The sequence below is a fragment of the Lepidochelys kempii genome, chromosome 11, assembly GCF_965140265.1.
Source record: "Lepidochelys kempii isolate rLepKem1 chromosome 11, rLepKem1.hap2, whole genome shotgun sequence".
Classification (NCBI taxonomy): Eukaryota; Metazoa; Chordata; order Testudines; family Cheloniidae; genus Lepidochelys; species Lepidochelys kempii.
This window is the reverse complement of record NC_133266.1, coordinates 31,026,053-31,040,814: the sequence shown is the minus strand read 5'-3', so window position 1 is coordinate 31,040,814 and position 14,762 is coordinate 31,026,053. Positions and strand designations below refer to the sequence as shown.

Here is a 14,762-nt window from a genome sequence, read left to right as displayed (position 1 = left end):
CATGTGTCTGTACAGTGCTTAGCACAACAGGGCTCCAGTTTTGCATGGGCCTTCCTGCATCAAAGTCCAAATCACTTTATTTACAAATTTTTGAGAGTTGACAACACTGCAAGTGTCTCACCCAAACAGTGGGGGTGAGGAGTGGGAATTAAAAACATCAGTCTACAGACCAAAACCATGATTTAATCTTTTATTGTAAAAAAAACCTTCATAACGTTCGGTGCCCTGACTTATGATTTCAGGTCACTAGCATTGTTTTTAAACCCAGGACTGTTGTTCCTAAACTGGGACTATTGACCTCTGCACAAAGCTGTTGAGATTTGGTGGGAATAAGACCAAATTACCCAGGACTTGGAGTGAACATAATGGATGCCAGAGAGCCATTGACTCCGGAGCATACATACAATGGTAGATGTAATTTGGCCATAGGTTGTGGGGTGAGGCATAAGGCAAGGGCCAGCCAGCAGTATTAATGGCCTCGAGGAAGTGCATCTGGGTGAGGAAAGGATGATGGAAGAAGCAGGGGTTTCTGTCATGGAAGGAGCACTCTTTACATCTTTTAAAACAGTTCTTGGGACACCTCTTGCCATCCTCACCCCAGCCGCCCAGCCCAACCCCACTCTACCTTGCACAACAACTCCAGGCCCAGCTGCCTTGGAGCCGCTTGTTCTCACTCTAACATGACTCTGACTACTAAGAAGCACAAACAAACCCCCAATAGTTTATAAAAGAACAAGCAGTTTGGCTTGCAAATGATCCAGGGGGTGGGGAGGAGGAAGAGAAGTTAACAAATGTAAGGGATGGACAGTATGGTACTAAGATAGGGATCAGACAGTTTGTCAGAACTGAAGCAATGGTTACTCAAATTTCAGTAGTGTCACCTGGTAGATTATTCTTACAATTATTTTCATAGTCATTACTGATTTCACTGCTTAGTGTTCAAGTAGGCCCAGCTACAGATAGGCAGACACCTGGGATTTGTATGTTTTGAATCATGGAAATAAACTAACTACCCCTTTATTTTCAGATATAATAGCTGCAGCAAAATCAACACACTGCATTTGGAGGGAATCCAATCTTGTTCCCACTGCAATCAATGGCAAATTTCCCAATCCCATGAAATGCTCCTGCTTCAGCTGACAATCTATAAAGGAAAGGCACTTCAACGAAACACCTGAGGATGTAATACCATTACAAATAGATTACTGTAGTGTAATGAATTCTACATGGGGCTACACCTTAAAACCCTTTGGAAAATGCAGTTAGTACACAATGTGGCTGCCTTTTTATTAAGTGGAGGGAGTATTGAGTTCTGTGATCTGCACTGGCTGGCAAAAGGTTTTCAGGTTGGATTCGAACTGTTGGGTTTTAACATATGAAATTCTACAAGTCACCTGTGACACTGTCTCTCAGTGCCATACTGCTGCAGTTGATATCAGTGGGGGCATTTGTGCTGGAGCCCCAGTGGTTTAAAAGAGGAGCTTAGCAAGGAGTTCTCAGTTAATGGCTCTTGGCTTGGAGCTCCCTGCTTTCTTTGATCTATCAGAGTCTAGGGCATTCCAGAAAACCCACCTTTTCTCTCAGGTATTTGGGGAAGTTGTAACTGGGGATATACTGGATTTGATCGAGAGCAATTGTCATGATCACTTATTTGGAGGGCTTGTTTATGACATAGGCTTTCTTTAAATATGTGAATGATTTTAAGTGTGATATGAAATTGCTATGTGACTTAGCTCTGTGAAGTGGCAAGAGTTCAAAGTAGACCTACAATGTAAGAAATATCTATCAGCCCTCTATAGGTAAAATGTCCACTGATCCCGTTTTTTATATTTCAGGAATGAGGAGAGAATGAATTTACTAGAAAAGCCCTCAGGGTTAGGAGTCAAAGTCCTGAGTTCTAATTCTGTCTCAGCTACTACTTCCTGTGTGACTTCAGGCAAGTCATAGCACATACGTGCCTCAATTCCTCCAACTGCAAAGTGGGATAATACTACTTCTCTGCCTCACAGGGATATTATATCTGATTAGTTAATATTTGTACAGTGATTTGAACATGTAAAGTGTTACCTGAATAGGAAGTGTTCTTAATTGTAATTTCAGTTGATTCATAATGCAGCAGTCTGCTTCTTTGCTGGAGCCAGTCTTTCCAAACTCACCCCCGTCTTTAAATTTCTACACTGATTCTCAATAACACACCATACTGATTTTAAAATTCACTTGCTTATCTGCACTATGCTCTTAATGATTTTATGGGCCCAGCTTAATTTTTTTTTTACCTCATATGACTTTCTATTCCTAGCTGTTTGCTCTAGATTTGCTTCAGAGTGTTAATTGTTGACCAGTAGCAGTTTGGTCTCAGGCTAGGTTTTTGTAGCATCAACATAATACAGTACTAATTCGGATGCACAATTAAATGCTTGCATAAGGCTCCAGTTTTAGTTTAGCCAAAGATATAAACTGTATACTGGCCTGAGTACACAGAGAAAGAAATGATACCAAATGTAGGGAAAGTCAGTTATGCATTGGCATCGATACGAGAGTATTTAATCAATTACCCAACTACCTTTTAAAATGAGATGTAAAATTTAAGAGTCAATGACACAATTTCCAAAGGCCCATTGACTTTAGTGGGAGCAGAATTAGATCAACACTGATTGTTTTTTTGAAACTTTCACTGTAAATGTGCCAGAAAAGGGATTTATTGGCACATAGATACCATGGTCAAAGGAGCCTTAAACTGGGATTGATGTAGCTAGTTAAGCTGGGAATACATTGACCTTATGCATTACCTTTCTAAAAAAAGTCCAAGCAAGGGAAACTTTACCCAAATACAATGTTTGAGAAACTTATTAGCATGTGAAAACAAGATTATACAACTATTTTGCAACCTTAATTGTAGTACTTGCTGCCAGCATGACTGCTGTACTATATTTATCCCTATTCATGTTTGGAGCCAGTATACTACTGTAAAACTCAAGCAGCAAATGGTCTTCTCCCACAGTATGGGACCTGATCAAAAATTGTTTCATGGCTGAGATACAGCCTAACCTAGTCATATCTGACAGTCCCTGTCCTGACAAGTAAGAACTACCCTCCACCCATCTTAGGAAATCAGGCTTAACACAACATATGGAGTCAGTGAACTAGAAAAGGAATGGGAGAGGTCACTCGCTAAAAAGAGTAACAGCCATTTTCTGAGGTGAAAAATGTCTCCTCCCATAATACCTGCTAACTCTTCATTTGCAGCCATCCACTGCACTGGGGAGAACATTCTCTTCTGACCTCCCAGCAGATGGCAGAGGAATAGAGAAGTGAGCCCAGCACTCCTCTTCTAGGGAGCTAAGGAAGATGGCCTACCTGAACACCTAAGATGTAGGCAGAGGTGTTGTCCCATCTCTGTGACCCTGCAGGAGAAATGAGTGTAAGGGACAAATATGTTGCTCCTAAATAATCATTTGCTAGAACTCACTCCAGATACAAGCACTCCATAACCAGATCTCATCAGAATAGCTCAAAAGGTCTGTGTCTTGGAGGGGATATTAGGATTGTATGGGTGGGTGGCCAAAACCTGAAAATCTAAATTACAGAAGCATTTATGCTTGGGCCACTCATATGCACCAGTAGTATTTGCTAGATATAACCCTTTTCCTTTGTTTCATCTGCAAGCAGATTTAACATCCAGTGGGTTTGAGAATGGAAGGGTTATACACGTATCATGTGCTGTGTTTCCATTTCTCTGTCGGAGTTTGAGAGAACCTCCACAATAGTTAAAATATTTAAAACAAGAAATAAAATCTGAGGTATGACTGCAGCTTGGGTACACATACCTGTGCTAGCATGGCTTAAAAAAAATAGCCATGAAAACACAGAAGCATTGGCATGGGCCTGAGCATGGGTTGTAGAAACATGCTGTGGCCTTTAAGAGCATACTCACATCACTAGCTACACTGAAGCCCATGCTGCCATGTTTACACTCCTATTTTTAGCCATGTTACCCATGGCTAAAGCTAGCACAGATGGAAAAAGCACTCTTTGCTACAGTTGCTAATTGAGCATTTAGGAGCAGCTTCAGATTGAATGAGACTCCTGCCTTGTGAACAAAGTAGATGCATTCTCCCGGTCCAGGGTTCCAGTACCCTTCCAGTTGCTTCCTCAAGCTACCATAATTCTTTCAGCCTCAGCAAGCTAGTCTTCATTTACATTTAAATTTCATTTAGGCACCAAGGCATTCTCGTCTATGCACCAGCTGGGTCAGAAAAGGTGGAAATCTAAAGCAAGGTATTGTCAGTAGAGTGAAGACACCACAGCCCAAGTTCTCCTTACTAACCCCCATAGGGACTTTGGTACACAACAAACAGGAAGCAAGATAAGATAGACCACTGCCTGTATGAGAGAACTATGATGAGATAACTGGCTCTGTGGATGAGGGGAAAGCAGTGGACGTGTTGTTCCTTGACTTTAGCAAAGCTTTTGACATGGTCTCCCACAGTATTCTTGCCAGCAAGTTAAAGAAGTATGGGCTGGATGAATGGACTATAAGGTGGATAGAAAGTTGGCTAGATTGTTGGGCTCAACGGGTAGTGATCAATGGCTCCATGTCTAGTTGGCAGCCGGTATCAAGTGGAGTGCCCCAAGGGTTGGTCCTCGAGCCGGTTTTGTTCAATATCTTCATAAATGATCTGGATTATGGTGTGGATTATACCCTCAGCAAGTTTGCAGATGACACTAAACTGGGAGGAGAGGTAGATACGGTGGAGGGTAGGGATAGGATACAGAGGACCCTAGACAAATTAGAGGATTGGGCCAAAACAAATCTGAAGAGGTTCAACGAGGACAAGTGCAGAGTCCTGTACTTAGGACGGAAGAATCTAATGCACCGCTACAGACTAGGGACCGAATGGCTTGGCAGCAGTTCTGCAGAAAAGGACCTAGGAGTTACAGTGGACAAGAAGCTGGATATGAGTCAACAGTGTGCCCTTGTTGCCAAGAAGGCCAATGGCATTTTGGGATGTATATGTAGGGGCATTGCTAGCAGATCGAAGGACGTGATTGTTCCCCTCTATTCGACATTGGTGAGGCCTCATCTGGAGTACTGTGTCCAGTTTGGGGCCCCACACTAAAAGAAGGATGTGGAAAAATTGGAAAGAGTCCAGCGGAGGGCAACAAAAATGATTAGGGGACTGGAACACATGACTTATGAGGAGAGGCTGAGGGAACTGGGATTGTTTGGTCTGCAGAAGAGAAAAATGAGGGGGGATTTGATAGCTGCTTTCAACTAACTGAAGGGGGGGTTCCAAAGAGGATGGATCTAGACTGTTCTCAGTGGTAGCAGATGACAGAACAAGGAGTAATGGTCTCAAGTTGCAGTGGGGGAGGTTTAAGTTGGATATTAGGAAAAACTTTTTCAGTAGGAGGGTGGTGAAACACTGGAATGTGTTACCTAGGGAGGTGGTGGAATCTCCTTCCTTAGAATTTTTTAAGGTCAGGCTTGACAAAGCCCTGGCTGGGATGATTTAGTTGGGTATTGGTCCTGCTTTGAGCGGGGGTTGGACTAGATGACCTCCTGAGGTCCCTTCCAACCCTGATATTCTATGATTCTATGATTAACTATGGGGTCAGATGAGAAATTGTCCAAAAGCCAGTCTGAGAGCTCTCAAAGGAAAGATTGGAGTTACTCGAAAGCAATTCAATCCAACCATGATAGGGTCTGTAGACATCTGAACAATATCTCATGATGAGTGGTGTCAAAGGCAGATAACATCTAAGGGAATCAGCACAGATGCTTTCTCCTCTTTCATCAGTAGCAGGAGAAAAAATAAACCTACTCTGTTTTTTTGTGCCATATGCGGTCCTACAACTCAATTGACAAGGCACAAGGAAATCTGAAGACTTCACATTCTGCTACAACATAATCAACCATCTTTCCCAAATAAAGAGAGATTGAACAAAGTTAATAGTTAGCAAGACTATCAACATCAAGCGAAGGTTTCTTGAACTGGGTCTCTATAATAGCTTCCTTAAGAACAACCAACAAACTAATTCCCACCTTCTTTCACTAGCCTAGGAGCATGAGAGTCCAACTAATATTTCACAGTCCAGAGTGTAAAATTCAACTGAAGCATCAGCAGAGCCCTAGACATGGTTCCCTTAAAACACAGCTCTGTCACCATGGAGGCAGACAGCTCACTCTAGAGCAGATTAATTTTATGTGCAAAGGCATGTGAAAATTCGTTATTCAAACTCTGTTTTATCACAGAATGAAAGCAGTCCAGATTAACCAGGCTATCTACCACCCAGAGCAAAATTCCCTGAAGTTCTTGGATTTGTGGATGATTTATATTTCCTCCTATTAATTACCTGTGCTGGAAATTTTAGGAAAAGAAAGGAGGGGGGAAAATAGGAGTGAAAAAAGAATGACCCATGAACAAACTTCTGAGCTATGGATGTTTGCTGACAGGATTGTGCCTGCTGTTCTTATTTCCTTGTTCATTATCTTTCATTTTTAAGGCCATCATTTTGTCAGTTACAGGGACTCTTCAGCAATTTGTCTGAAAGTAAAGGCCAGTTTTATGATGCTAACATTGAAATTAGGTCTTTGTTGTTGTTTGCCAAATTCCATTTTCAGATTACAATCCTGACACTATTGAGTATTGAAAATGTTTTACCTGTGACAGTGCAGTATGGCAAACTATTCAGAGGCAGTGTACTTCAATGACCTACATGTCAGAGGGTGAACTGCTGCGCTGTTTGTGATCAGCCTTTGAGCTAAGCTGCAATACATTGCATGATTGACTGTCTGCTTGTGAGATACCCTATAGGGTTGTTGAGCTGTGTACCCCCTTCCACCCCAATCTTTGTGGAGATGGAATGTATTTTGGGCTGTTTTCTTTCACTGACAATTGCAGTTTGCAACTCACTGGTGGTTCTGGGCTGGTCCTACACTTTGCGGGTGTGATCATCTGTTAGTGAGGTTCCCTGTAAGGGACCATCCCAGATTGACAGCCTCTATGTTTGTCCATATCTATTCTTCATTGTCCAACATCTGAAATGTCATTTTTCTGTCAAAGGATACTACTATCACTAGTACCATGGAGTCGTAGTGCAAATGCAGCCCCTACTTCTGGGGCACTATAAAGGGAGGGTGCTGGATGCAGGTGGATCACACAGGGAACAGACACCACCTGGCCTGAAAAAGAATATAAACTGCTAATCTTGTCCTTGTTTTGGTATTGAGCTGTGCTGCTAGAGTTAAGGTGTAAATGGTCTTAGAGCCATGGCCTGTCCAATGCTGGATTAAGAGGGCTTCAGCCCCGGGCCTCTGCTTTCCTGGGGCCCCTTCAATCCTTGAAATATGTACAAGGGGGATTTTGACTGTATTCATGCTAGCACTGAAAAGAAAAGAACAAAAAAATAATTTAATCCCCCTGCTGACACTGATTTTTGTTTGTTTTCAGTTTCTTCAGATTTCACAGTTACAGTTTAATTTCAGTGGCTGGTGATGGGAGTGCAAATTGGCAGCACTAAGGACTGGTTGCTAATTACAAAACTGCATAGTAATTCATTAGTATTGTTTTAAACTCACTTCAAATTGTCCAGCAGACTATTTTCAAGTGGAGCAGTGAAAAGGAAAGCAAGTTAAAGAGAAAATTGTAAACCATTTCTCTGCCTGTACGGCTTCAGAATCATCTGCCAGAGATGCTGGACCATCTTTCTCAGAAAATGATAAAGTGATGATATGGATATAAACTTGTTCCCTCAGGAGCGGGCAGAAGAAAAAGGCAAACATTTTAGAAATCCAGGATGAAAGGGACGATCCACTACTTTGTACAGAAGGCAAACAGAATAGTAGTGATCAAGAGGATAATGTTGCCATTAGTATCAACAGGGCCATCCTTACTCGCACGCAACTGCGTAGGGCACCAGGAAATTTGGGGCACCTGGTGTCCTGCGCAGCTGCGTGCTGCTCCAGTCCCTGCTCCGGTTCTTCCCCAGGCCCGCCCCTGCCCCCCCCACTCCCCTGAAGACTACAGCCCGGCTGGACCCTGCACCCACTGCGTGGTAAGTGGAGCCACCGGGCCCCAGCCTGCTCCGCTCTTCTGGCTCCCAGCCGCGCCGGTGCTGGGGGGCAGTCCCCACCCCCCAAGCCGGGGAGCAGAGCAGGCTGGGGCCCCAGGCTTCCGCGGGTGGGAGCAGGGGCGGGCCCAGGCCTCCGTGGAGGCAGGGGGGCTGGCCACTTTCTGCAGGAAGTGGAGTGACCTGGCCCCAGCCTGCTCTGCTCCCCTGGCTCCCAGGTTTGGGGGGAACCGGCCCCCAGCACTCCCCAGTGGCGCGGCTGGGAGCCAGGGGAGTGGAGCAAGCTGGGGCCAGGTCACTCCACTTCCCACAGGAATTGACCAGCTCCCGTCTCCCACGGAGGCCTGGGGCCAGCCCCCTACCCCCATTCCTGCCCATGGAGGCCTGGGGCCCCACACAGCCCCCTTTGGGGGGGGGGGACTGCATAGGGAACCAAAATAGCTAGGGAGGGCCCTGAGTGTCAAACAACATCTGGCTAAATGGCCTTCTTTGATAACAGGAATTTTGTGCCCAATTTATTGAGAAAGGTCCACTCTATTGTCAGAATCGCAATGATAAATTTATAGCTTCTGAGCGGGACTCAAACAGTATCTCTCATTCTTCCTTTAGATTATCTACCAAGTGGAGAATGTTATCAGCAGCATTGGCTGATGTACTCTAAATCCACAAGAGTAGTATTGTGGTTCGTGTGCAAACTCTTTCTCGATAAACTGGGCATAACAGAAGAATTTTATCTCCTAACAATCTTAGCACCTTCATAATCTCAGGCTTTTCAACTAGGAAAAAAGCAAAGGAGAAGACTTGTTCCCATGAAAACAGTGTGGGACATCAAAATGTCAGTTGCATGGCTAGCACATTTGCAAGAAAAGCATCTCATTGACAGGGAGATGGTACATCTGCTTCTAATGCAAACTGCTTACTGAAAGGACGTTTTAACACATATTGTGACAGTTGTTAATTTCCTCCCTTCTTCTAAATGCTACACCATGTTCAGCAAGAAACTCATCTACTCTCAATAGAATGGAAATTATCTCGGTATTCTTGAAGCCATCACTGAATTTGACCTGTTTCTAGTGAGCATATTAAATACTATGGAAACAAAGGGAAAGGTCATCCATCCCACCTGTCAAAAACGATCTGTGATGGGTTCATTGAGCTAAGAGGACATAACGTTTTGGAATTCATTGTAATTGAAGTCAAACAGGAGAAATACAACTTTTTGATAGTAGATTCAACTCTTGAAATAGCTCATGTTGATCGGTTATCTGTCATTTTACTATACTGTTTACATGGTGCTGTATGAGTGTTTCATTGGCTTTGTCTGATTGAAAGCCATACGGGCAAGTCGCTCCTTCAGACTCAAAAGTCTTTATTGGATAGAAATGGCATTGCTATTGAAAACTGCAGAGATCAGTCATATGATAATGCAAGTAACGTGGCTGAAAAGTATGAAGGTCTTCAAGCTCCGATCAAAAGACTAAACCCACTAGCTGAGTACTTGCAAGCACAGCAACTTCTCTGAATTTAGTTGGAACTCGCAGCATTGATTCTTGCACGGAATCTATATACTTTTTTCAGGTTTGTTCAGGAAGATATATTTCTGAAAGTGATATGGCAGGCAATGTCTGCTTCTGTGCAACAATCTTACCAAGAGTGAACAAGGAACTCTCCTTGACCTAAAATCCATGTAGATATGAGATGATCCTGTCATGCTGAATCTTGTAAAATGATTGTAGTGAACTATGAGGGCATTCAACATTGTTTGAAAGAAACAATGGATGATGCTGAGGAAAATGGTGACACTCAAAGGGAAGCATGATTGTTGTACAAGAAAGTGCCAATTGGAAACTGCAATGAGTATCTTATGGAATGTAATACTAGAAAGGTGTGACAAAACTAGTGTAAAGCTTCAAAAGCAAGGTCTGCATCTTGTTGCTATTAATTTGCTGACTTCCTTGCAAGGATCTGTCACAAACTTATGATTTCAGTTTGACAATTTTGAGCAGCAAGCAAAAAATAATATATTGGGAAGTGATGTTGAGGAGTCTCACCATGAAACATCCAGACGTATTGTAAAGCAAACATTTCCAGATGGCAAAAGTGACACTGTACTTCAAGGAAGAAGGAGATGTAAGGTGTAGTGCTTTTATGTTATCCTCGACAAGCTAAGTTTGGAACTAAAAAGAAATGAATGTTATGCTGAACTATCCCCAAATTTGACTTTCTTACATCTCTTGATCAAGTATGAATCGAAGACAAGATGAGAACATGCACTCAGGAACTGCTTGATGCTCACCAAAATGTATCAATTTTCAACATTTTAAGATATTGTCATTATGCATCATAAGAGCACTACTGGAATCATCAAATTTTTCCATGACAAACATCTGAGTAATGTCTTAAACATTTTCCTTGCATTGAGACTATATTTGACTGTACCCATTGCCAGTTGTGAAACACTGGGGAATTCCAAAAGACTGGAAGAAAGCTAATGTTGTGCCAATTTTTTGATCTCGGGCAAGATAATGGAGCAGCTGATATGGGAGTCCATTAATAATGAACTAAAGGAGGGTAATGTAATTAATACAAATCAACATGGATTTATGGAACTTGATGTCTTTACTTGATGAGATTATAAGTTTCATAAAATTTTGTCAACCCTATTACTTTTGACTTTTGTAAGGCATATGAAATTAGAACAATATAAAATTAACACTGCACCCATTAAATGGATTAAAAATGGACTAACTGTAAATGTGGAACTGAGTGGGTATGTTTCTCGTGGGGTCCTGTAGGGATTCGTTCTTGGCTCTAGGCTATTTAACACCTTTATCAATGACTTAGGAAGATGGAAAAAATAATAAATTTTAAATTATTTATTTAATTTATTATTTAAATAAATATTAAATTTAAAAAATAATAAATAAATCACTAATAAATTTTACAGGTGACACCCAAATTGGGGGAGTGGTAAATAATGAAGAGTACAGGTCACTGAGTCATAGTGATCTAGATCATTCGGTAAACTGAGCACAAGCAAACAATGTTTTAATTCAGCTAAATGTAAACATATACAACTAGGGAAAAAAGAACATACACCATAGTTAACAGGATGGGGACTCTATCCTGGGAAGCAATGATTGAAAAAGATTTGGGGGTTGTAGTGGATAATCACCTGAACATAAGCTCGCAGTGTGATGCTATGACCAAAAGAGCTAAAATGATCCTTGAATGCATAAACAGGGGGATCTCAGTTAGGAGTAGAGAGAGAGAGAGATTATGTACCTCTGTATTTGGCACTGGTGCAACTGCTGTTGGAATACTGTGTCCAGTTTTGGTGGCCACAACTCAAGAAGAATGTTAATAAATTGGAGAGGGTTCAGAGAAGATCCATGAAACTGAGTAAAATATTAGAAAACATGGTTTATAGTGATGAACAGATAGACTCAAGGAGCTCAATCTTAACAAAGAGAAGGTTAAGGAAGACTTAGAGTATACAAGTACCTACATAGGGAATAAAGATTTAAATATTAGCTCTTCAATCTAGCAAAGAAAGATGTAACACAACCCAATGGCTGGAAGTTAAAGCTAGACAAATTCAGACTGGGCGTGAGGCATACATTTTGCGGTGAGAGTAATTAATCATTGGAGCAATTTACCAAGGGCTGTGGTGGATTCTCCACCACTGACAATTTTTAAGATGTGCTCTAGAAATTATACTGGGTAAGTTCTATGGCCTGTGCAATACAGGAAGTCAGACTGGATGATCACAGTGGTCCCTTCTGGCCTTAAAAATCTATGAAGCTAAAGTGATCACTCTCTGAGCTTGCCTTAATCAAAAATTGTCTTCAGTCAACTATGGTAGAAACAAACCTTAATGCTCCTGCTATCATATCAACTGAATGGGGTTTACTTCACACACTGTTGTTTGATTTCAGAGTAACAGCCGTGTTAGTCTGTATTCGCAAAAAGAAAAGGAGTACTTGTGGCACCTTAGAGACTAACCAATTTATTACAGCATAAGCTTTCGTGAGCTACAGTTTTCGTGAGCTGTTGTTTGAGGATACAATAACTGAATCTGCAGCGCTTAAACCTCATAAGATGCCAGTTTAAACACAGCATTTCATTGGACTCTTAATGTTTATATTTATCCAGACAATATATAACCTGTTCATTGTCTATGAGTTTCCTTTCATGTTTATTCAATAACATACATGAGTTGTTTGTCATAAGCTGGGTGGTTTTTTTGCTTTCATTAATACCATGGTCATGAAAAAGGGGCCTCTGAAAGACATTAGCCCTGGTCATCCAGTCTCATTAATCTAGCCCTGGTCCTGTCCCAGATAAGAGCAGGGAACAATTACCCATTGAAATTAAAAGGTTACAACAGCGTATAACCCTAAAATCCTATTTTCAGGTAGCTTTAACTTTCCCTAAATACTACTCTTGGAGCTGAAATTTCTGAGACTTGACCCCCCCCCCCCCCCCCCCCCCCCCCCCGCACACACAGTTCCTCTCTGATCTGAAAGCAACTTAGGTAACCTGTTTGGCTGAATATCTGCAATATCTAATGAGACCAAAAGGTGTTTTTATAGTTTGTGAATTTGAATATCAGACAGACATTTGAGAGAGAGAATTTCTAATGGAAGAGTTGTTTTGTGTCCCTGGCCTGTTTTAGAACCCTGCTGTTTCCTTTTGTTTTAAGAGTTAACTTGTGACTAAATCACAGTATAAAAATGTTGCCTTTTATATTTTGGGTGGAGTCATCACATCCCTCCAAAACCAAAGTGTTAGCTGTAAACAGAAAGAAAACCAAATTGTGGCATTTAAGCAATGCATGAAGAGTGATCTCTGTTAGAATATTTCTCTCTGTGAGTGGGGAGAGGAGAGGTCTTTCTCAGTTGTTGCAGACACAAGTGAGTTATTCAACCTGTCCTCACAAATGACAGTAAATCTCATAAGAGATCAGCCAGCATGTATCATATTTATACAATGTATGTTTTGTTCTCTCCCATTGTTCTGCAGCACTGGAGCTGCTTTTTAATAACATATCTGATGCTCAGAGCAGAGGACTGGAAGACAGGAAATCAGGGTTTTATTTCCAGCCCTGCTACTGATTCACTGTTTGACATTTAGAAAGTCACTTAACTTCTCTACACATGGGTGAACTAATGCGCAGTGAGCCTGATTCTCATTTACACCAATGCCCCTTGGCATTGCTCTAGCAGCGTAAAGTGATCTTAATGTGGATGAGAATTGGGCCCAATGAGTATAACAATTACTAATACATTTTAAAGCATACTGAGACCTTCAAATGAAGAATGCTGTATAAGTAAATTCAAATTATATTTTGAAGAAAATAGATATTTGGAGGCTAGAACTATAAAAGATAGTAAAGTTTTAGCAACCTGTGATCATTGTCTCATCAAGTATCAGAGGGATAGCCATGTTAGCCTGTATCCACAAAAACAGTGAGGAATCCGGTGGCACCTTAAAGACTAACAGATTTATTTGGGCATAAGCTTTTGTGGGTAAAAACCCCACTTCAGATGCATGGAGTGAAAATTACAGATATATGTATTGGCACATGAAGAGAAAGGAGTTACCTTACCTTCAGGTTGCAAATACTCCTGTAGTTGCTTCAGGTTTGCAAATATTCACCTGTGATTCCACACCACACCACAAAAACACTAACCCAGGAACCAATCCCTGTAATAAACCCTGTTGCCTTTTCTGTCCCCATATCTACTCTAGCGACACCATCATAGGACACAACCACACCAGTCACACCATCAGGGCTCATTCACCTGCACATCTACTAATGTGATATATGCCATCATGTGCCAGCAATGCCCCTTTGTCATGTACATTGGCCAAACCAGACAGTCTCTGCGTAAGAGGATAAATGGACATAAATCAGACATCAGGAATGGTAACATACAAAAGCCAGTAGGAGAACACTTCAGTCTCCGTGGACATTCAATAACAGATTTAAAAATAGCCATCCTTCAGCAAAAAACTTCAAAAACAGACTTCAAAGAGAAATTGCAGAGCTACAATTGATTTGCAAACTTAACACCATCAATTTGGGTTTGAATAGGACTGGGAATGGCTGGCTCACTACAAAAGCAATTTTCCCTCTCTTGGTATTGATACCTCCTCATCAGTTATTGGTAGTGGACCACATCCACCCTGATTGAATTGGCCTTGTCATCAGTGGTTCTCCACTTGTAAGGTAACTCCCTTCTCTTCATGTGCCAATATATATTTATGCCTGGATCTGTAATTTTCACTCCATGCATCTGAAAAAGTGGGGGTTTTACCCATGAAAGCTTATGCCCAAATAAATCTTAGTCTTTAAGGTGCCACCGGACTCCTCGTTGTTTTTATTGTCTCATCAGTTATAATACAGTAGCTGAGATGTCTTAAGCTACCAAAAAAAAAAAAAAAGTCGGCATATAACCCTAATGTAAAGTTCCATGTAAGCTTTTTAAACAAATCAGATAAAGCAGGAATAAATGTATTTTTAAAAATAATTGAAAGAGCCTCTTTTATACTTATTAAGCATAAGTGTTTAAACTGATTATTTTTTTTACCAGTGAGACGACGTGGCTTAGATGACTAATTCTGTAGTACAGAACTTTTCATCTTCAGGTTGCAGAGTCCAATCTGGCCAGATTGCTAGCTAA

The 14,762-nt window shown here is 41.4% G+C and overlaps 1 protein-coding gene across 1 annotated transcript in view; it reads left to right on the top strand.

The window, feature by feature from the left end:
• The window catches only part of LOC140895933 (uncharacterized), a 41,649-nt gene extending 32,054 nt beyond the window's left edge, over positions 1–9,595 (top strand). The window contains exon 3 of the mRNA XM_073306885.1: positions 9,406–9,595. Within this exon, the coding sequence (XP_073162986.1) occupies positions 9,406–9,595 (190 nt within the window). The remainder of the gene's footprint in view (positions 1–9,405) is intronic.
• The last annotated feature ends 5,167 nt before the right edge of the window (positions 9,596–14,762 follow it).